The 18,733-nt window shown below is 55.2% G+C and overlaps 8 protein-coding genes across 8 annotated transcripts; 6 read left to right on the forward strand and 2 right to left on the reverse strand.

Annotated features, from left to right (window-relative positions):
• Position 1: 1 nt before the first annotated feature.
• Positions 2-1,834, forward strand: BZA05DRAFT_412045 (uncharacterized protein). Its single transcript, XM_051485059.1, has one exon. It carries the CDS (start codon positions 59-61, stop codon positions 1,715-1,717), a length of 1,659 nt encoding a protein of 552 aa, XP_051335198.1. The 5' UTR covers positions 2-58; the 3' UTR covers positions 1,718-1,834.
• Positions 1,835-2,272: 438 nt separating this feature from the next.
• Positions 2,273-3,468, forward strand: BZA05DRAFT_477481 (RNA polymerase). Its single transcript, XM_051488308.1, has 2 exons — positions 2,273-2,517; positions 2,596-3,468. Exons 1-2 carry the CDS (start codon positions 2,443-2,445, stop codon positions 3,193-3,195), a joined length of 675 nt encoding a protein of 224 aa, XP_051335199.1. The 5' UTR covers positions 2,273-2,442; the 3' UTR covers positions 3,196-3,468.
• Positions 3,469-4,847, reverse strand: BZA05DRAFT_412047 (Der1-like family-domain-containing protein). Its single transcript, XM_051485060.1, has 5 exons — positions 4,618-4,847; positions 4,386-4,563; positions 4,294-4,318; positions 4,138-4,229; positions 3,469-4,081 (listed from the first exon to the last, which is right to left on the reverse strand). Exons 1-5 carry the CDS (start codon positions 4,662-4,664, stop codon positions 3,584-3,586), a joined length of 840 nt encoding a protein of 279 aa, XP_051335200.1. The 5' UTR covers positions 4,665-4,847; the 3' UTR covers positions 3,469-3,583.
• Positions 4,848-5,992, forward strand: BZA05DRAFT_412050 (Pre-mRNA-splicing factor of RES complex-domain-containing protein). Its single transcript, XM_051485061.1, has one exon. The coding sequence runs from the start codon at positions 4,872-4,874 to the stop codon at positions 5,850-5,852; it is 981 nt and encodes a 326-aa protein (XP_051335201.1). The 5' UTR covers positions 4,848-4,871; the 3' UTR covers positions 5,853-5,992.
• A 1,771-nt stretch (positions 5,993-7,763) lies between these two features.
• Positions 7,764-9,577, forward strand: BZA05DRAFT_412051 (uncharacterized protein). Its single transcript, XM_051485062.1, has 2 exons — positions 7,764-8,077; positions 8,146-9,577. The coding sequence occupies exons 1-2, from the start codon at positions 7,919-7,921 to the stop codon at positions 9,334-9,336; spliced, it is 1,350 nt and encodes a 449-aa protein (XP_051335202.1). The 5' UTR covers positions 7,764-7,918; the 3' UTR covers positions 9,337-9,577.
• A 1,844-nt stretch (positions 9,578-11,421) lies between these two features.
• On the forward strand, positions 11,422-12,794 carry BZA05DRAFT_439485 (ankyrin repeat-containing domain protein; the record flags this gene model as incomplete). The annotated part of the gene is made up of 4 exons (XM_051486538.1): positions 11,422-11,438; positions 11,610-11,730; positions 11,808-12,608; positions 12,701-12,794. The coding sequence occupies 4 exons, from the start codon at positions 11,422-11,424 to the stop codon at positions 12,773-12,775; spliced, it is 1,014 nt and encodes a 337-aa protein (XP_051335203.1). The 3' UTR covers positions 12,776-12,794.
• Positions 12,795-12,813: 19 nt separating this feature from the next.
• On the forward strand, positions 12,814-13,224 carry BZA05DRAFT_412058 (uncharacterized protein). The gene has a single exon (XM_051485063.1). It carries the CDS (start codon positions 12,969-12,971, stop codon positions 13,185-13,187), a length of 219 nt encoding a protein of 72 aa, XP_051335204.1. The 5' UTR covers positions 12,814-12,968; the 3' UTR covers positions 13,188-13,224.
• A 1,631-nt stretch (positions 13,225-14,855) lies between these two features.
• Positions 14,856-17,648, reverse strand: BZA05DRAFT_432035 (methylenetetrahydrofolate reductase-domain-containing protein). The gene is made up of 5 exons (XM_051486209.1): positions 17,205-17,648; positions 17,120-17,141; positions 16,347-17,061; positions 15,422-16,290; positions 14,856-15,368 (listed from the first exon to the last, which is right to left on the reverse strand). The coding sequence occupies exons 1-5, from the start codon at positions 17,292-17,294 to the stop codon at positions 15,163-15,165; spliced, it is 1,902 nt and encodes a 633-aa protein (XP_051335205.1). The 5' UTR covers positions 17,295-17,648; the 3' UTR covers positions 14,856-15,162.
• Between the last annotated feature and the right edge of the window lie 1,085 nt (positions 17,649-18,733).

The raw sequence follows: 18,733 nt of genomic DNA on the forward strand, positions 1-18,733 counted from the left end.
ACCCCACCATCCTCCATTGCCTTTCGATCGGCCAGACATTCCCGACTTCTAGCCGGCCATGGCTTTACGGCCACCTTCGACGCTGCGCTTTACTCTGACGCCATTTCTCTACCCTCGCCTAATCAGTCACCATGTGCCTCCTGTGCGATTCGTCGCCCAGCGGATCCAACGCTTCTCGCAGACCTGCCTCCACTACGACGAATCCGTCATCGATGACCCTGCACTCGCCTCAACCACAAATCCCGATCATCCGCAACATCACTTCACCTCAGCGCCGTTTAGCGACTTGCGACCAGTAGCTATTGCTGCCGGCGACGGTGGCCACGGCTGCATCTCTTTCCTCCGCGAGCTTTTCATTCCGGAGGGACCGCCAAACGGCGGCTCTGGCGGTGCTGGTGGCAGTATCTACATCCAGGCGGTCTATGGCGAGACCTCGTTGCATAAGTTGGGTCGGCAAGGGGTTATTAAAGCTGGCAATGGGTCCAACGGGCGGGGCAGCAATCTTGGTGGAAGGCGGGGGGATGACGTGGTGATCCGGGTGCCGGTCGGGACGATAGTTCGGGAGATATCGAGATGGGACCCCGATGACAAGGAGGAGATGGAGGAAGGAACGCACGGAGAAAATGATAAATGGACGCACTACCCACAAGCTGTCGAACACAACTTAAGGGATCCTCACTTCGTTTCGGCGGAATACCCAATAAACCACCACAAGAGCGCGAGTCAGTTGCTCAAGCAAACGCACCCTACACGAGTGTTCTTGGATCTGGATAAACCATCGCCGCAACCAATATTGCTTATTCCCGGATCCCCCGGCGGTCTCGGAAACCCTCACTTCATCACACCCACCGTGCGCCGGCCCAAGTTCGCAACAAAGGGAAATAAGGGCGCAAAGATGAAGCTCTTACTGGAACTGAAAGTGCTCGCAGACGTAGGGCTAGTCGGCCTTCCCAACGCTGGAAAATCCTCCTTTCTCCGAGCCGTATCTGGTCGCAAAGCGCGGGTGGGCGAATGGGCATTTACCACGCTCACGCCAAACATTGGAACGATCGTGATGGCAGATAAGGACCTTCCAGCGCACGTCACAGAAGGCGAAGACCAGCTTCAACCCCGCTTCACAATCGCCGACATTCCAGGTCTGATCGCGGACGCGCACATGAACAAGGGTCTCGGCCACGGGTTCCTCCGACATGTGGAGCGTGCCCGCGTCCTCGCTTTCGTGCTGGATTTGAATCGGCCTGATCCTGTTGCGGACCTCGAGTCGCTGTGGGCGGAGGTCATCGCCTACGAAGAGGGCGCGGATAACCTCGAGGGTACGGGAATGATGGCGGAGATGGGCGGCGACTACGTCAGTGAAGAGAATAGGCAGAATCTTCATCCCGAGCTCAAAAGCAAACTAGCCCCAGAGGAGGAGGAAGAGTTGGTGACATTCACCGGCATTGTGCCTGGATGGGGCTCGCTCGCAGCGCAAGAGCAGGCGCCGGCCGGTGAAGTAGCGCGCAAGAGGGAAAAGATGAGCACCAAGCCGTGGTTCGTGATCGCCAATAAGGCGGATCTCGAGGGAACAGAGGAGAAATATTGGGCGCTAAAACAGCATCTGGAGGCGAAGGCAGCTCGCGGAGATGGAGAGGAGATAGGGTTGATACCGATGAGTGCGCTGCGGGAGGAAGGAGTGGATGGGGCTGTTGAGTGGATGAAGGGCATGTTAGGCTTCTAGATAGTAAGCAGTGGAGCAATTGAGTCAAGAAAAGACTTTGGCAGGTGGATAGCCGGATTACTAGGCAAGAATGAATGAGCAAAGTACAGAGTGCCCGCCGTGGTGCTAAAAAGTGATCTGGTACCCTTTACGTTATGCAATACTCTCACCAGCCACAACAATGCTGCAGAAAAAATAGTGCATCAACGCAATGATGTCTATGTAACATGAAAGAAAGTGGGGTGGAAAAAGAATGTACCCGAGATATTCAATGCACCTAGTATTGCAGAATTGTTGAATGACCAATTTATTTCCAGTTGCGCGGAGTGAATAGCACAGACCAGATAAGTGGAAGCTTGAGGTATGAAAGCTACTAACTCGCTATGGACACACCTTCAAATTGATTGACTCGAGTCGTCAGGTTTTTGTTTGTTTTTCACGTGGCCTTAGTGTGGCTAGTGAGGGCATCGCGTAACGTGGAGGGAGGGAACCGGATAACTTTTTAGGCCAAGCCTCCAGCTAGTAAAAGTTCTTGCATTAGCGCAGCAACCTTGTGTCGACCTCGCCCTTGAATATCAGTCAGAACGTAACCAGATCCATCCTTCTTTTTCAACACATCCTCATCACCACCAACCACCAACACCAGCGCCGCCAACGCCACCCTACGACACCGCGAAAACCGTCACCGTCGCACCCCACCCCGCACACCCTTCACAAACCCGACCGTCGCGCTCCACCACGAAAAAATGTCCGATCCCGACCGTGAAGCTTCGCGCGTCTGGCGCGCCTGGAGGACCATCCACGAGATGGTTGCCGACCGCGTACGCCACCTTCCCGCGCGCCGCTCAGCACGGTTCCCCCAGTCGTCCTATGCGCTGACACGCTATGCGTCAATCTAGGGCTACCAAATCTCTGAGGAGGAATACAGTCTGCCATTGACGGACTTCCAAGGGCGGTACTGCGACTCCGAAGGTCGCCCGCAGCGCAAAGCACTCAGTTTCTCCGCGAACCCGTCCGACCGGATGATGGAGGTGCACGCGGCGCTCAAGACGGGCGTGCCGCCGGACTGCGGGCCCATCTGGGTCGAGTTCCTCTCTGACCCGTCGATTGGTGTCAAGCAGGCGAAGGCGTTTGTTCACCGCGTCAAGGACGGAAACTACCACACCGGAATCATGGTCTGCATCAATGCCCCCACCGCTGCCTCGCTCAAGAGTTTTGCCGCCGTCGAGAAGGAGTGCACCGTCGAGATCTTCCTTGAGGAGAACTTGCTCGTCAACATCACCAAGCATGAGCTCGTGCCGAAACACGTGCTGCTCAGTAAGCCCGAGAAGAAGGCCCTGCTCCAAAGGTACAGGCTCAAGGAGAGCCAGCTGCCTAGGATCCAGAAGGATGATCCCGTCGCTAGGTATTTCGGACTGAAGAAGGGAAATGTCGTCAAGATCATCCGCCGGAGTGAGACCAGTGGACGGTACGCGAGTTATCGGCTTTGCTTGGGTTAGAGGAATGGTGTGGGTGGGCAATGGGAGCATAGTAGTGTAATTAGAGAGGTGTTCGTCCCTGCTGGTGGTGGTGACCGGCGGTGGCGATTGTTGGCTTGTCTACGATTTGCAGAATTGGAGTTTGGATGCTTTACGGCTGGCTGCTGATGTCACGGTTCCTTTTTTTTCTCGCATCTTATTCTTGACGAGGGATAATGGTGCAAGAGGAGGAAGACAATAGCATTTTCATTTGTATTCAACTGCGAGCGAACAAGTAAAACACAATTGGATATATCCTTCTTAACGCCGGTCAAAAGTAGAGAAAAATATGGGATGTACACCACACATCCACAGTTGGAGTCAACATACAAATCCCCACCACTAATTATCCATTGCGACCTTCATCCACTTAGCCTCCCAGCTTGTGTCCCTGTCCGCGATGCGACCAGCCTGAGCTGCCCCCGAAGAAGCTGCTGCCAGTAGCCCCCGGCGCAGCCCCAACGCCCACCGATCCACCAGCAGCCGCAGCCCTGGGCGCAACCCTCGGCGCAACCCTCGGCGGCGGCGGTGCCGGCGTCGCCATAGCCCGTTCTGCCTTCTCGTACCATCCCTCGACCACATCGGCCGGGGCCTGAAGCCAGTTGCTTCCACCGCCGTGCTCCGGCCAGATCTCGGTAAGGAAGATGTAGGCATGGCTAGCGACGATTCCGGTCAGATCAAGGAACACATTTCCGCCTTGGACGAGCGTCATCAAGAGCATTATCCAGGGCAGGAACTTCACGGGGAACTGCGCGATGAAGAAGTTGACGCGCGTTCCTGGCGGTGAGAATGAGGACCAGTAGTAGGCTAGCGCTAGGATCAGTGGCGAGCAGAACGTCATCCCGTGCACGATGAAGGTGTTGAGGAGCTGTGGCAGCAGGTGTTAGCGGTAGATCCGAATGGAGTGTGGGGTAGCGTGCATACGAGGATGATGCTGCCCACGAACACGAGGAAAACCGTGAAGTCGCCTTTGCGAGAGAGCTTCATTCGCTCGCAGTCACTGGCATATTTGAAGACTATCATCAAACTTATTAGCCCTCTACTGCCACCAGCAAACATCTGCGTCGAGGGGAAACGTACGGAAAAATGGATCCATCAACACACTCTGTCCGACGATCATAAATTAGCATTTCCCACTCCATCCCACGGCGTTGCGCAACAGAGATCCTCACCAGTCCTGGTCCAGTGAGCAGGAACGACGTGACCAACCGCCACACTTGCAGACCGCTTATGCCATGCAAGCCCCTTATGCTAAAGACAACCTCAGGGATGTACACGAAGTGCATCGGGTCAAGTATCCGTAGGACGAGGGAGCTGAAGGATATGAGGACCGTTGCGCCGGCTAGAGTTCTATTATGATCTATTAGTTGGCGGAAGTTAAGGACAGGCTTGAGCAATAGTTGCCTCGCGACCGGCGGCGCGTCACGGATGAGTTGCCCGATATCGGCCATTTTGTTTCAAATTCTCGTTGTCGCGATGGGAGGTGTGTGGTGTGTGGATATGATCGAAGTGTTCTTTATGAGTGAGGTGGCCACTGGGCAGATCAGGCTGGTTGCGTCAGAGGGGTGGCGTGCCAAGCCACACGCGGCGGCAGATGTCAATGCCGGATTCGCGTCTCCTTCGCTTCGGGCCCTCGTCCTCGACACACACAAAACACGATGTCGTCCTCCCTCGCTGAATACCTCGCAAAAAACTACCTCACCGCCGACCCACCGAAGAAGAAGGGCGGCCTCAAAAAGCGCAAACGAAAGGAAAAAGATGCCGCCACCACGTCCTCGAGCTCCGGGCTGATCATCGCCGACGACGATGCAGCAGGCTGGGAAAATACCGCCGCCAACTCGGACGACGACGACGGACCGACCATCAGCGGCATGACCAAGTCCTTCAAGAAATCTACCACATCGAACTGGAAAACTATCGGGGGAGCATCGGAGGCGGCGGAAACCGCAGCGGCCGACGCGATCCTCGCTGCCAACACCGACGGGAGAACGGAGGATGATGCGCCGACTGTGGCCGATGATTCCCTAGCCGTGAAGATGAGCTCTGGTGCGCATGCCGGACTACAGACTGCTGCACAGATCGCTGTGCAGATGGCCAGAGCGAAAGAGGAGGAACGGAGACGGTTCGAGGCTACGGATCCGGCGGAGAGTGGGAAGGGGCAGGAAACCATTTATCGTGATGCTTCCGGACGGATCATCAACATTGCGATGCAGCGTGCTGAGGCGAGGAAGAAGATCCGCGAGGAGGAGGAAAAGAAGGAAAGAGAGAAGGAGATGGTGAAGGGCGATGTGCAGAAGTTGCAATCGGAGGAGCGGGCGAAGCGGTTGGAGGACGCAAAGTACATGACGTTGGCGAGGTACGCAGATGATACGGAGTTGAATGATGAGCTGAAAGACCGCGAGCGGTGGGCCGACCCTGCGGCTGCCTTTCTAACCAAGAAGAAGGGCGGAGGCACGAGCAAGACGGGGAAGCCGTTGTTTGCAGGAGCGGCGCAACCAAATAGGTTCAGCATCAGGCCTGGCCACAGGTGGGATGGTGTGGATAGGGCAAACGGGTTTGAGGCGAAGTGGTTCCAGGCACAGAACAGGAAGAACGAGAAGAGCCGGCGGGCTTATGAGACTCAGATGGACCTTGATTAGATCAGAAGTTGGATGTTTGGGCACGGAGTTTTTCTGCATAATGGCGTTTATCATTTTGAGTGTTAGTACGTAGCATGTCAGATAATACTTGCTGTAGTTTTTTTTGGGTTGTGGCTACCAACTACAAGACCTACGGCTCCGATCCGCCCTCATAACGCCATCACGCTGAGTGACTTGTCAAAAGATAAACGGTCATCTTCTACAGTTCTCACTGACTGCCTCGCATGAAATTTGAGCTCGCCGTGGCATCACGATAATGATCCAAACTGAATATTCACAGCACCACCTTACAAAAGCTATATATAAACAAACACCACGTCTTCTCGCTTAGAGTCACAACAGAGAAGGACAAAGCTTCGCATGAACCGGATGCAACGCGACACCATCGGCACAGTAGGAGCTGACACGCGCAAGCACAGCGTCAGGTATATATCAGCGAGAATCATGGCTCCAACACCTCCCATGAGAAGTAGAGTACTGGTATGGACGATGGATAAGAGGTTTGTTCATAGCATAGACAGAGGAATAAGCGGACCACACTACCAGTCGAAGCAGCGCATGAAGCGTCAATTTCTCCCGACAAAGCTGAGAATCCCCACGGTCGGCATGCCTATGAACGTTGACGAAGAGCATTTTGCGCCACTCCGTCGTGACAAACTAACACAATCTTTCCTCATCCTCTCGCATAGCAGCCAGAGCGACAATGAAAGACAAATTTGTGTTCGCATCAACCGGAGGCAGTGTAATACCGGTGACACAGTGGGAGTCGACATGCGCAAGCACAGCGGCCAGCTCCCGGACTTCAAAAATAAGATTAATATTAGAACCGATATATTATCGGATTTCAGATATTAAACTGAAAAGAACAGATACTACACTTGATCTAAGCCAAAAGGCTGTAGAGGGAAAATTATTAGTTGATATTCGGGAATGTTGACAGTTAGGGGTAGGGAAGACGTACCAAAGAGAGCTAAAGAGAAAAGAAGAGTAGGGAGGGAAGCGGGCATTATATAGGTTGTGGAAGCGCGCTAGTGTGAGCCCGTCACCGCTCTTAGGGCTTAGGGCTAAGGGTTTGTTTCTGGCAAAGCAGCAGTAGCGTGCGGTAGGACCCATCAGTTACCATCTTCTCGGACATGCCCTAGCTCTTGCGGATATGCACTGGCCTTCCCCTCCGGATTTATCGTTCTATATCCGAGACTCTTCGATCATGGCAGTATCTAGTGTATTCAAATCCCGTGTCCTAAGTCCTAGTCATCGTCTTGAAGTTGGCTGCAATTCAGCTGCTCTCGATATTCTGCGAGTGCTGGCGGCCGCTATGGCAATGAGCTCCATTAGAGTATTTGCTCCGAACCCATTCGCCGATAGCCAAAGACACTTTCCCCGGACTTCCCAAAAGCGACCGTAAGGGATTTGGATTATGCGAAAGCCTAATGTCATGAGGGACACCCGTGATCCACGTGGTATGTATCCCTTCCAGGCCCTTCCAGGCACGCCGAAAACGTGAGATCCCATCTGCCGATAATACATATGAACATACGTGATAAAGAACCATGAATCGATCTCCAACTTTCTACAAACCTCCGAGTGATAATACATATGGCCACCATCAAAGGCTACAAAGCTCACCACAAGCTCGGCTCATGCTTGATCATCTTCGGTTGCTCCTTACGCTACTCCTGGCATCGCAACATGGCCAACGTTAAGTTCTCCAGCTGGCCGGCAGTGAGCTTGTGAATCGGACGAACGTAGGTATTTTAACAACAGGCGTACAGAGCAGCACTCTTCGTGAAGAATGCAAGAGAGAGAATATCGAGTTATTGTCACATAGGGCCTGTCCAGACTATGGCGGCCACATTGGGCAGAATGCATATTTTGATCTTGCTCGTCTTGGTGCATCCACGAGTGATAAGTAGTGCTTTCCACACGCGTCTGGCATTTCGCGCTAACCTTTGTCCGCGTCTTCCAGGGATCAGCTCTCCATTCTGTTGATTCCCCACCATCACCATCGTCATCGCCATCCACCACCGCACGCCGCCACATCCGGCGACGAACATCGCCGAGCTAGAATGCTCACGACCGCCGGGCGGACAGCATGTCCTTCCTGGACCCGTCTAATGCGAGAACTCGAGGGTAAGAGCGTCAAACTCCGGCCTCCACTGCTCCACGAGCTGGAGCGCTGCAGAGCCGACGACCTTGACCCTACTCTCCGGATGCGTCACTACACCGTACTCCCACATCCCCTCTTCTCTCCCCAGCGCACCAAGCGCATCTAATCGTGCCCTGGTCACTACAGATCCTCGGAGTGCAGTCCACGTACCCATACCACCTCATTACCATGCGCAAACGTTCGTTCGCAGATGCCCTCGCTTCTGACCAGGCCCCTCCTGCTGGGATAACGTACTGGGCGTTCGATCGAGAGGAAAAGAGTTTGAAGATTTCGCATTCGACTAACCACACGGCACCCGCGGATGTGTTCAATCTACATGTGGTATACACGGCATGGAAGGTGTCGACCGGCCAGCCAATTCAAGTTCTCCTGTGGATGCTGCCACGGTGGTCGTACCGGATCCCCAGCGACTTTCCCTCCGAATCGGCGACCACGCTCGAGTTCCGCTGCGGGCCGCAGAGCGTGCAGCTGGAGCCGCTGCTCCCGCTCGGTGGTGGGGTCCACGTCTGCTTCGGCGATGTCACCGACACGGACGGCTCGACGATCAAGATCCTGCACGAAGGGAAACTGTACCTCTACGAGCCGGCGGCCGGCGTGCTCCCCGCAATCCCGAACACTGCCGCCTGGACCACGCTCCAGCTCGGCCATGACATGACGGTCTTCCACGACCACACCGACGAGTCGTCGGCGCCGATCTCCAGTCCGCGAGTGCGCACGCTGTCGCTCGCCGCGCTGGCCACACAGTTCCTAAGCTCGTGTTCCAAGGTGCCGCAACTAGCTAACCGCACGCCGGACTTCACGCACATCCTGAACACGCTCCTGCCGACTAAACGGGTGCGCAGGACCAAGCCGGGCGCTATATCGGCGCACTCCAAGACCGTCGTCGCGTTCGGCGGCGCCGAGCGGATCACGGGGATGTTTCACCTGCTGGTGTTCTCGCTGTCGCTGCCGTCGCCGGAGAGCCACCCGCGCGTCAAAGTGATCGCTGCCAAAGCCTTCCAAATGCGCCCCATGGAGGGAAAGGACTCTAGCTACTTCTCGCACGAGGCCGCAACAGCTACGTTCGAGATGGCCCTCCAGAAATGCGGCATCAAGAGCAGCTCCTCTGGCACTCGTAAACATGACTGCGAGAGGGAGTGTGTCGGCACTGAAGAGGTCAACGTCAGGAAGATGTTCGAGTTTGGCGCGCAAGGGTTAAATGAGATTGCCTGCCCAGAACTGGGCATCGTGTTGGTCGGCTGGGCGAAGCAGGATGAGCTTGAGCAAAACGGAGAAAACGACGATGAGATCGCGAATGAGACTGCTACGGACGATTGATTCGCTGTTCCTGCTCGCTGTAGAGACTCCGGCGTGATCCGTGTACGGGCGACCAGGCCGCTGTTCTCGTGCCGTGCTCGTGCATTCAGGTACGAAGGAAGATGCACTGTTAGTGTCGCCGAAGCTCCGGACATTCGCGGCTCTGTCTTCGGTGCCGTAGTCGTAGTTGTAGCCTCCAGTCCAATCCATAGACTAGATAGTTTCCATCTCTCTCGCACAGGCACCATCCATCCACAGCACTCAACTCTTACCCCCCCCCCCCATCCCCCCCCCATCCCCAGTCCCAGTCCATGAAACTGCCCCATTACCACCCCATTACCGGCTCATCTACTCATTGCGTTTGGTTATCGAATCGGTAGATGCTCTATCAACAGAGCCACCCCACCATCCGGATTCCCAACGCTTCCCGACGCTCGCCTGGCCCGGCCTCGTCTCCGCTCCGCTCCTAGCGCCATTAGCCTTATCTGTCTGGACTCTGCGCACGCGACCGATGGGCTGGTTGGGCTGGTTTGCATGGTTGACATGGTACCTATATCCGGAGGAGCCGTCGCCCGTCGTGCCTGGTCTCTGGTCTCTGGTCTCGAAGCACATGCTGCCCCACTCCCCTCCCGCCCCCCCAGCACGATACATGGTGCCTCGGAGCACTTGGGTAGATAATGGGTGCGTGGAAAGGCGGCTCTGAGATACAGCCAAGTACCGGGCGTACACTTACAGGACATAGGCGGGCTCCGTCCCCGGTCGCCTCTAGCAGCTCGAGCTGAAAGCAACCCACCCAACCACATATCTACCCCGCCTACAAGCACAGGCACTTGTCTCTAGTCTAGCTCTGTGTAGCTCCCCCTTCACCCCCCGGCATCAGCCAATCGAAACATCGCTCAGCGACCAGCCTCGGCCCTGCATAACTACTCCTAAAAAAACCAACACCGCCAATGGAATGTCAGCTGCTCCGGAAATAGGATATACTCTCCACCTATGATGTCGTGGTTATTGTTGTTTCTTTTTGTTGTTGCGTGGGAGCGCGTAGAGTATGATAGGAAGCCGGATCTAGTCGGGTTGGGCGATGAGAGGGGGAAGGAGGGGCGATGAGAGGGGGGGGGCGAGGGGCAGAGGGAGGGGCAGCGTATAGAACATCTAGTATAGGTAGGTGGTATGTACGAGTGTGTATGTAGAAGCACAGCTGGTATGTGTGTATGTAACTTGTCAGCATGGGTCGCGGCATCGAATGGGTCGCTTCATCGAATCGACGGGTAGCATCCACTACATCCATTGCACCCATTGCATCCATCCAGTTGAGGCGCTTTGCTTTTGCCTTTGCTTTTTCTTTTTCGACCAGGTCGACCGACCGGCCGACAAACGGAACGGAGCCGATCTTCGCAGGGGACACAGACAGGTGGAGATTGGGGACGGGCGGAACGACGTCGCCGGGCGGGGATGGGTGTGGATCTGGGTAGAATACAGAGCAAGTCTCGAAACAGCGGGCCCGACGCGAGCTCGCGCGACCAGCTCCAGTGCTCCACCAGCTCCACCCGCGACGTCGTGGTAGTTGTCCAGTTGTTGGTTTCGTTCTGCCCGTCTAGCTGTGGGAAACCCACAGCGGAACCGAAGCGGCCGCTCTGTATGTAGTGCAGGCTGAATCTCCCCCTGCCAGGTGACTTTTTTCGTTTCGTACGGTACTCTACTCTACGTCAGCGTGCCTTGCCCCCCTCGCCAGGGGGAGGGGAGGGGGGAGGGGGGAGGGGGTTTCGTATGACGCAATTGACCAGGTGTTGGGCCAACGGAGGGGAATATTCCGTCTGGTCCAGTGGTTACTGGTGGGGATTGGAGTGTGGATTGTCGCTGGTTGCAGCTTTGCAGCTTTACGGCAGCAGCTGTGCAGAGTGCGTGGATGTAAGGGAGATCGCCACATATGGTGATACAATACACGAGAGAGTCTCAGTGTCGGTCTCAGTCTCAGGCCCAGTTGATATTCGACAGCAGCGTGGCAGGCAGTCCGCAATCCGCCCCGGCCCTAACCAAACTAGAGTGGATGCCTCCTCCCCCAAGCTCATCCCAACCAAAACGCCCTGTCTGACCGTCTGACGGACGATGGCCGGACCAGGCGCGTATGTACTCGACATGCTAGGTAGAGTACTAGATATAATTTATACCCTGCCCTGTCGCCCACCTCATCGCATACCTACTACCTAGATGGTTATTTCTCTACCCCGTTGCATTGCCTACTTTTACCTGCCCTGACTGCCCGTGCTTCTTTTTTTTTACGACGACGGCGACAGAGATTCCATGTTCCCACGGCTTGCGTTCTCGATGCTGAGTTACTTCAATAATTGTACGGAGACGGGTGCGGGTGCGGCGACAGGTGGGGGCGCGGCGGGTGCGGTGACGGGTGCGAGTGAGGTACGGTGTTCTGTTTGTTTCGCAGGTGCATGGGCAAAGAGCTGACCGTTGCACCACAGGAGGAAACGTATCGCCAGATATTCCGGGCGTCCTTCCTGGAGTCGACAGCAGTTACCAAACACCCCACTCCCAGCGGGGCCGCAGTGCCAGTGCTAGTCCCTATGGTAGTGGCGGCGATAGTACGCAGCGACCGTCCTCAGCGTTCCTCATCACGGCCCAAGCCCAAGCCTTTGTCCACCTACCCCGCCCCCCCACAGCGCAGCTTCGACCTCGGCGCCGTAACGCCCGAGATCCTCCTGCAGATCGCGGACCACCTGGCGGCATCGGACATCCTCCGCCTTCTTTTGACCTGCCGCGACATCCACACGCTCCTAACCCCGCACCTCCTGCGCCTAGCCCTCACCACGCGGCTCCCGCACACAGGCAACACAATCCTGCACTGGGCCTGCACGCACGGGCACCTAACCTTGGCGCGCACACTCCTTTCCCGCGGGCTCCCGTCGTCCGTCCGCAACGCCGCCGGCTGGACACCTCTGCACCTATCACTCCGCCACCGCCACCCACTGATCACATCGCTGCTCCTGTCCTCCGGCGCCTCCGTCACCGCGACCTGCAGCGGCAACGCGGACGACGCGGGCGCGACCCCGCTGCACCTAGCGGCGGACGGCGCGGCCGCACTACAGCTGCTTACGCACGGCGCCTGCGTCTCCGCGCGCACCAAGGTGGGGCTGACGCCGCTGCACCGCGCGTGTCGTCGTGGCGCCGGGGATGTTGTCGATGTGCTCCTCGCGCATGGCGCCAGAGAGGGCGCGAGAGGGAGGGATGGCTTTGGACAGTCGCCGCTGGAGTATGCCATCGCTTCTGGCAGGGTGGAATTAGTGAGGAGGTTGATAAACGAGGGGCTGCATTTGAGGGGACAAGGGGGGATGGGGGAGGCGGGGGAGGTGGAGATGGGCGATTCGCCGGTTAGGTTTGCGGTCAAAGTGGGCGAGAGGGGGATCGCGAGGTGTTTACTCGAGCATGGCGCGCAGGTGAATTGGCGTGAGGGGGGGAGAGGGGAAGGGGAAGGGGACGGGGGGCAGTGGGGGGAGTGGGGCGGGGAGTGGGAGGGGTGGGGGGATTGTGTTGAGTTGTTGTGAGCGTGAGTGACTCGAGAGGATGTGATGTGATGTGATGTGGGTGGTAAGGTGTTCGGATTGGGTTGGGTCTAGGAGTAATAGGCGTTCGGCGCAATATGTATGACTTGTGCTTGTGCTTGTGGGGGTTTCACGATGGGGATAATGATTCGCGGTGCTGCTTGCTTTTTTTTTGTGGGGGGAAGGGGGGTATGGATGCTCACTGATGGATGGTTTCGTGGTTTCAAATTCACAAATTCACAAATAATGCTCTTTCCTGCTCCTCCTCTATTGTTCTGCCGCTGTTGTAAATGCCTGGAACTGTTTGGATGGAATCTATAGGAATGAAGTCTTAGGCCGGGGTCGGTTCTTGCAATGGTCCTTCCACCTCTAACTTGCTATTGTGTCTCGATTTTATTTCCTGACAGTTATAATCTACAAATGGCGCACGACAGAGTCCGAGTGATGTTCATGCGAAACCAAGGGTTGCTGTTACTAATACCGAGTGAGCGGAAGTGAGAGTGAATGGCAACTCAGAGACATTTGGTGAGTGAGTGTGACAGTACACACGGCGTCATTGTTACTAATACAGAATGACCGGAAGTGAGAGTGAATGGCAACTCAGAGACGTTTTGCAAGTGAGCGCGAGAGCATACACAGCGTTGCTGTTACCAATACCTTGTGACCGGAGGTGAGAGTCAAAGGCAACTTAGAGACGTTTGGCAAGTCAGTTTGACAGTACACACAGCGTTGCTGTTACCATTGACCAATACCGAGTGACTGGAGGTCCGGAGATGAGAGTGGATGGCAACTCGGAGACGTTTAGCAAGTGAGTACGGTACCTCCAGATTCCAAACCGCGTATGTATATAGTAGAGTAGTACCTCACGAACCAACCCCCCCTCCCCCCTCCTCCAAAATTCTTACATCTTACCAACTCAAGTACCTAGGTACATCAAGCCTTTGTGTATGTACTATTTAGTAGACAACCCCCAGGCCATAAGCCAATATTGATAGCGATAGCGGACCACAGCACTTGGGACTTCTAGAGGTAACTTCTTCAGTGGGAATAATGGATGTATGTACCTGCTATATCGAGGTTGATTTCCTCGTCCCGCTGTGTGATAGTCCCTGCCACATAGTTGACACAAGAGATCTAGCCAGCCAGCCAGCCAGCCAGTCGCAGACGCTATGTAGGCTCATGTTGATCATTGATGGCCGCAAGCGCACAACTGAACTGAACTGAACATGCCGAGAAGGGTGATTCCAACTTCCAAGCACAGAACTACCGGACATCCTATATTCAGGCGGTGTTTGTGGCTGGCGAATATAACACTTGGAAAATATCATGAGTGATCACTCGATGCGAAGGATCAAAAAAAACCGGCTAGTCCCGTTGCGACCCTCAACATTGATGATTGAACAAGACCACATGAGAGAAGAGCCGACATGGCGCCTCGAGTAGAGCACATAGCGAGCCGGTCATGCCCCACTACCGTATGCTTCATCCCATGCACCGAACCACTACCGATAGTACCCAGGGAACTTTCTGTCCGCGTGGAGGGTTGGTTGCGATCACTGAGTGCAAGGACCATCCACGCGATATCGAAGTATAGGTTCAGCTCATAGCCACCAGAAATTTCTTCAGCAGAGCATCTCGGCTACTCCGCCCGTCATTGTTCATCACGAAGTTGCACTCGTACTATGTCACCTGACATCACCCAACATCACCCATCTCACCACTGACCATTCGCCATATAGATGGGCTACATGCGAAATAAATTGAAGATCTCTCTCTCTCTCTCCCATTTACCAATTCACCAATTCACCATACATCACGCTCTTCTCAAGTTTCAAGTCTCAAGTCTTAAATCTCAAGTCTCAACAACCAAATCACCGGTCAGCCCACAGCGCCGTTGAGGGGCCATGAACCGTCCCAGACCGAGTGACTGGCCACATCTATTCCCTCTCCGTGTTCCCTTCCCCCTCCCTTCCCCCTCCCCCTCCCACTCCCACTCCCCTTCTCATACAGTATAAAAACAAGAAAAAACCCAAAGAAAGAAACGAAAAAACACCGTATTTTCAAGTATAACGCCAAACATGTTGAAGTTTGCTCCGAACCCGACCCTATCCGACCTGACCGATGACCCCCTGTGTTGAAACACCGCGCAACGAAACCATGCAAAAAAAAAGCAAAGGAAATCAAAAGGAAACCGTGATGAAAAGAAGAAGTACGCAAGGAAAAAAAATAAAAGGACAAAAAAAAATACGGAGGCGTTGAGGCTCCCGATCAAAAACGAAAGGGTACTACCTTGCAATTAAGCAGTGATGCTATTGGTGCCGCCGTTGACACCGTTCACGCCATTGACCTTGCCGGCGGCGGCGGCCGGGAGACCGTTCTCCTTACCGTCGAGGCCGAGATCCTTCATGAGTTCCGACACCTCGAACGTCTCGTCCAGGTCCTTGACTTCAAGGTTCTCAAACAGGTCGAAGATCTTGCCCTCGCGGTGGAAGTCGTTGTCGACTAAGGCAGTCAGTTATTAATCGTCCAAATTACAGCTCATGAGAAAGACATACCGATGTTGACCAGCCACCAGGTGTCCATGACGCCTTGAAGCAGATGCCTGCTCACACTGCCGTGACTGTAGCAGTGAGCCCAGTCCTCGCCAAGTCTGAACGCCTCATCCTTCCACGCCAAGAAACTGATAGTCTCAACGATGGTGGGCTGGATGATCTCCTTGCCCGGGTAGACACCCCAGGTGACAGCGTTGGGGCCTTCAGGGCTATTGGTCTTGAGCGATCCGCTCTTGTCGACGGCGTAGTAAGTCATGTCGGGATCGCGCTCAATGTTGGTGATCAGGTCTGCAAGGACCTCAGGGGAGACAAAGAGCTCAAGGTACGACTTCTGGTAGACGTATCCGTTGCGGGGACCCCAACCATAAACCGGATCGGACGACTTGACACCGTTGACTGCGGGCTGGGAGTTGATGGTCAGGAAACCGCGGCGGTTGAGGTCGATCAGCCTATCCTTGATCACGTCGACTTCGGCGGTTATGGATGACTCGGACCACGGAAGGGTGGCCAATTTTCCACTCATGTAGCGAGCAAAAGTGTCGGCAATCTCTCTGATCGTCTTGGGTTCTCCGTAGCGCTTGATGTTGGACTCATTGGAGCCACGAAGGCCAATGCCGTATGAATCCACCTCTCCGAAGGCGGGAGACCGTGAATCACCCCAACGTCCATTAGGAAACTCGTCCCAGTCTTGGGTGCGCTGGACATAGGATGCCTTGCGGTTCTTCCAGAAGATAGGACGGACGTTCTCGCTCTTGCGGTTGAAGCCAAGCGATGGGCGGAAGGGCAGAGGCGGGTGAGCCTGGTCCAAAGTGGGAATCAAGTTCAGGCCCTCCAAGACCATGCGTGTAGCAGTAGCCAGGTTCATGGTGTAACTGCAGAACCGTTAGCAGATGCTCACACGTGCGAGGGTGCAGGATGTGAGGCATACAAATGCAAGTGGTGGATTCCCGAATCAATGATCTTCTGGCACATCTCCACTACCAGGTCCCGCCCAATCTCACGAACCGCAACGTCGTCGTTCTTAACCGGCTCCAGCAGTTCGAGCCACCGGGGTGGGACATGGCATTTGGTCCAAGTCGCACGCCTCATGAATGCCGCATACGTGTGGATGGGCATGATACCGGGGATGATGGGGACGGTAATGCCGATGTCCCTGCACTTCTGTACCCAGTCCAGGAAGATTTCGACATCGTAGAACATCTGAGTGATGATGAAGGTGGCACCAGCATCAACTTTCTCCTTCAGATGCTGCAGCAACAAATCCGGTGGGGTGTCTTCCTCGCAGCCCTCAGGGTATCCGGCAACACAGATATCAAAGTAATCGCCGTAGTTGGCGCGAATGTGCTTCACGAGATCCTTGGCGTAATGGAATCCATCTGGGTCGGCCTCCCACTTCTCGTTCTCCCTCGGGGGATCACCACGCAGGGCCAGAATATTCGTGCAGCCCGCCTTGTACGCCTCCTTCAATGCTTCGTCGACTTTCTCCTTGGGCATGCCCGTGCAGGTCAAATGCATCATGGTTTCCAGTCCGTAAACCGACTGGGCGACATTGACCATCTCGCAGGTCAACTTCGAGAGGCGGCCACCGGCGTTCCATGTGATGTCGATGAACTGGGGACCAAGGGAGTGCATACGATCCATACCTGTCATGCCGTCAGCAACCGGGAATGCGATCGTCCCAAAAGTGACCGGGGATCATACGGTCATAGAGGTTTTGGACACCCTGCAAACGCCGTTAGCGTCACGCGACTTAAAGGAAGAGAATTGTAGCGACGTAGCAACATACCTGGCCCGTCTTCGGGGGGTAGAACTCGAACGAGAAGATGGTCTTCTTCGACTGCTCGCTGTCGGCGAGCTTCTCGCTGATGTGAACCATGTCGGGGCGATTGACGAAAGGCGAAGAAGTGCAATAAAACTAGTCTGAGGGAGCGAAAGTCTAGCGAGGGCGGCGAAAGAGTTGTGAACGGCGAGAGTAGCAGCGACAGCGACGGTCGAAGAGCAGTTTGGACAGGAAGCGAGAGCTGATGGCCGGGTGAAAGAGAACAACTGCAGCGGAATGTCAGTCAGGGCCACTGAACCGGATAGCGACAGCCAAAAGGGCCAATCTGAAGCGAGAGCGGTGAGGGCGGTGAAGGAGGTGAGGGAGTGGTCTGGACGCCCGATGCTCGCGTAGGAGGTGGCTTGAGGACAATGGCGAGCGGATGCGGAAGAACAATTGCAATTGAATGACAGCGGAACCACTGACCTCTCTTTCTGTCTGTGTCGTTTGAGGAGAAGAAAACGAACAGCCTGATTCTGGTTGACACCTTAAGAGATTCCTTCACAGCACAAACCAGCAGGCCTCGTAGCAGAGTGCATACAAAGGCGAACCGGTAGTGAAAATTGGGTTGGACGCGGGCGAGGTTGGAGGTTGAAGGTTGAAGGTTGGATGGCACACAGATGACGGTGAGGGGGAGAGCGAACGCGGGTGCCCGGTCTCTTTCTTTTCTCTGTTTTCTCCCAGTCAGCGGCGCCGTCCTGACTTTTTTTTTTTCGTCGGCTGCGCTATTGCCCGAGTAGGGATGGCGTAAGGAGACGCTACGGTGCTTTTCCCCCACGCTACTCAAGATTCTCCCCCTTGCCCGCCGATGGCAGGATCGATTCGACGATGCGGAACCTCCATGCACGAAACCGAACACCGTCACCAGAACATTCCACCGGTGCCCGCGTGCTGGTAGGATACAAGTCTTCCGAAGCAACTAATCGCTCACGATCTCCACAGGATCAGCCGCGACAGAGAAGCGGTCCGACTGAGGCGCGGACACTCGTAAGCCCGTCTCTCATATCGTTTTCCACATGGCCTCCGCGCTTCCCCGCAACAAAGACAAAGACACATCGGTCCGACCCCACACTCTCGCCGCGCGCAAACGAGAGACAAACCCAGAGCCTTTCGAAGAGCCGACACCACCGAACCGCAAGGTTCCCCTGCAACGTTGACCGTTTCAGGTGGCCTCGGCTGTGGATTCCCAATGCGTAATCACCTGCTGCGATGCAGTAGATAAGATCATCTATCGATAGGTCCGTTACCCGCCTGCCAGATTTCAACAATGTCGACCTGTGCGGTATGTAAACTTGTCGGACAACATGCAGGGGGATGACCGTTGCTGAGTATGGTATGTACGAGGTGATAGGGTTGATGGTGGAGGCTCTGGCTCTGGAATGAATGCGGTTCAATGGTCATTTGCTCGCCAAATAGACACCTAATGAATTCAATCGCCGCGAGCACTCAAATACGGCAGGGAAGAAGCCAAACAGAAATCTATAGCTCTGCCCGCT

The sequence above is a fragment of the Tricharina praecox genome, assembly GCF_024521635.1.
Source record: "Tricharina praecox strain CBS 144465 chromosome Unknown BZA05scaffold_38, whole genome shotgun sequence".
In the NCBI taxonomy this organism is placed as follows: Eukaryota; Fungi; Ascomycota; class Pezizomycetes; order Pezizales; family Pyronemataceae; genus Tricharina; species Tricharina praecox.

Bases quoted from the DNA above. Each gene is read 5' to 3' on its own strand.
- BZA05DRAFT_412045 (XM_051485059.1), top strand. From the start codon at position 59: ATGGCTTTACGGCCACCTTCGACGCTGCGCTTTACTCTGACGCCATTT.
- BZA05DRAFT_477481 (XM_051488308.1), top strand. From the start codon at position 2,443: ATGTCCGATCCCGACCGTGAAGCTTCGCGCGTCTGGCGCGCCTGGAGG. The intron at 2,518-2,595 runs GTACGCCACCTT...GCGTCAATCTAG, and splicing joins ACGAGATGGTTGCCGACCGC to GGCTACCAAATCTCTGAGGA.
- BZA05DRAFT_412047 (XM_051485060.1), bottom strand. From the start codon at position 4,664: ATGGCCGATATCGGGCAACTCATCCGTGACGCGCCGCCGGTCGCGAG. The intron at 4,564-4,617 runs GCAACTATTGCT...AGATCATAATAG, and splicing joins GACGCGCCGCCGGTCGCGAG to AACTCTAGCCGGCGCAACGG. The intron at 4,082-4,137 runs GTATGCACGCTA...CTGCTGCCACAG, and splicing joins TCGTGGGCAGCATCATCCTC to CTCCTCAACACCTTCATCGT.
- BZA05DRAFT_412050 (XM_051485061.1), top strand. From the start codon at position 4,872: ATGTCGTCCTCCCTCGCTGAATACCTCGCAAAAAACTACCTCACCGCC.
- BZA05DRAFT_412051 (XM_051485062.1), top strand. From the start codon at position 7,919: ATGCTCACGACCGCCGGGCGGACAGCATGTCCTTCCTGGACCCGTCTA. The intron at 8,078-8,145 runs GTACTCCCACAT...TGGTCACTACAG, and splicing joins TCCGGATGCGTCACTACACC to ATCCTCGGAGTGCAGTCCAC.
- BZA05DRAFT_412058 (XM_051485063.1), top strand. From the start codon at position 12,969: ATGACTTGTGCTTGTGCTTGTGGGGGTTTCACGATGGGGATAATGATT.
- BZA05DRAFT_432035 (XM_051486209.1), bottom strand. From the start codon at position 17,294: ATGGTTCACATCAGCGAGAAGCTCGCCGACAGCGAGCAGTCGAAGAAG. The intron at 17,062-17,119 runs GTATGATCCCCG...ACGGCATGACAG, and splicing joins TGTCCAAAACCTCTATGACC to GTATGGATCGTATGCACTCC. The intron at 15,369-15,421 runs GTATGTCTTTCT...TGACTGCCTTAG, and splicing joins CTGGTGGCTGGTCAACATCG to TCGACAACGACTTCCACCGC.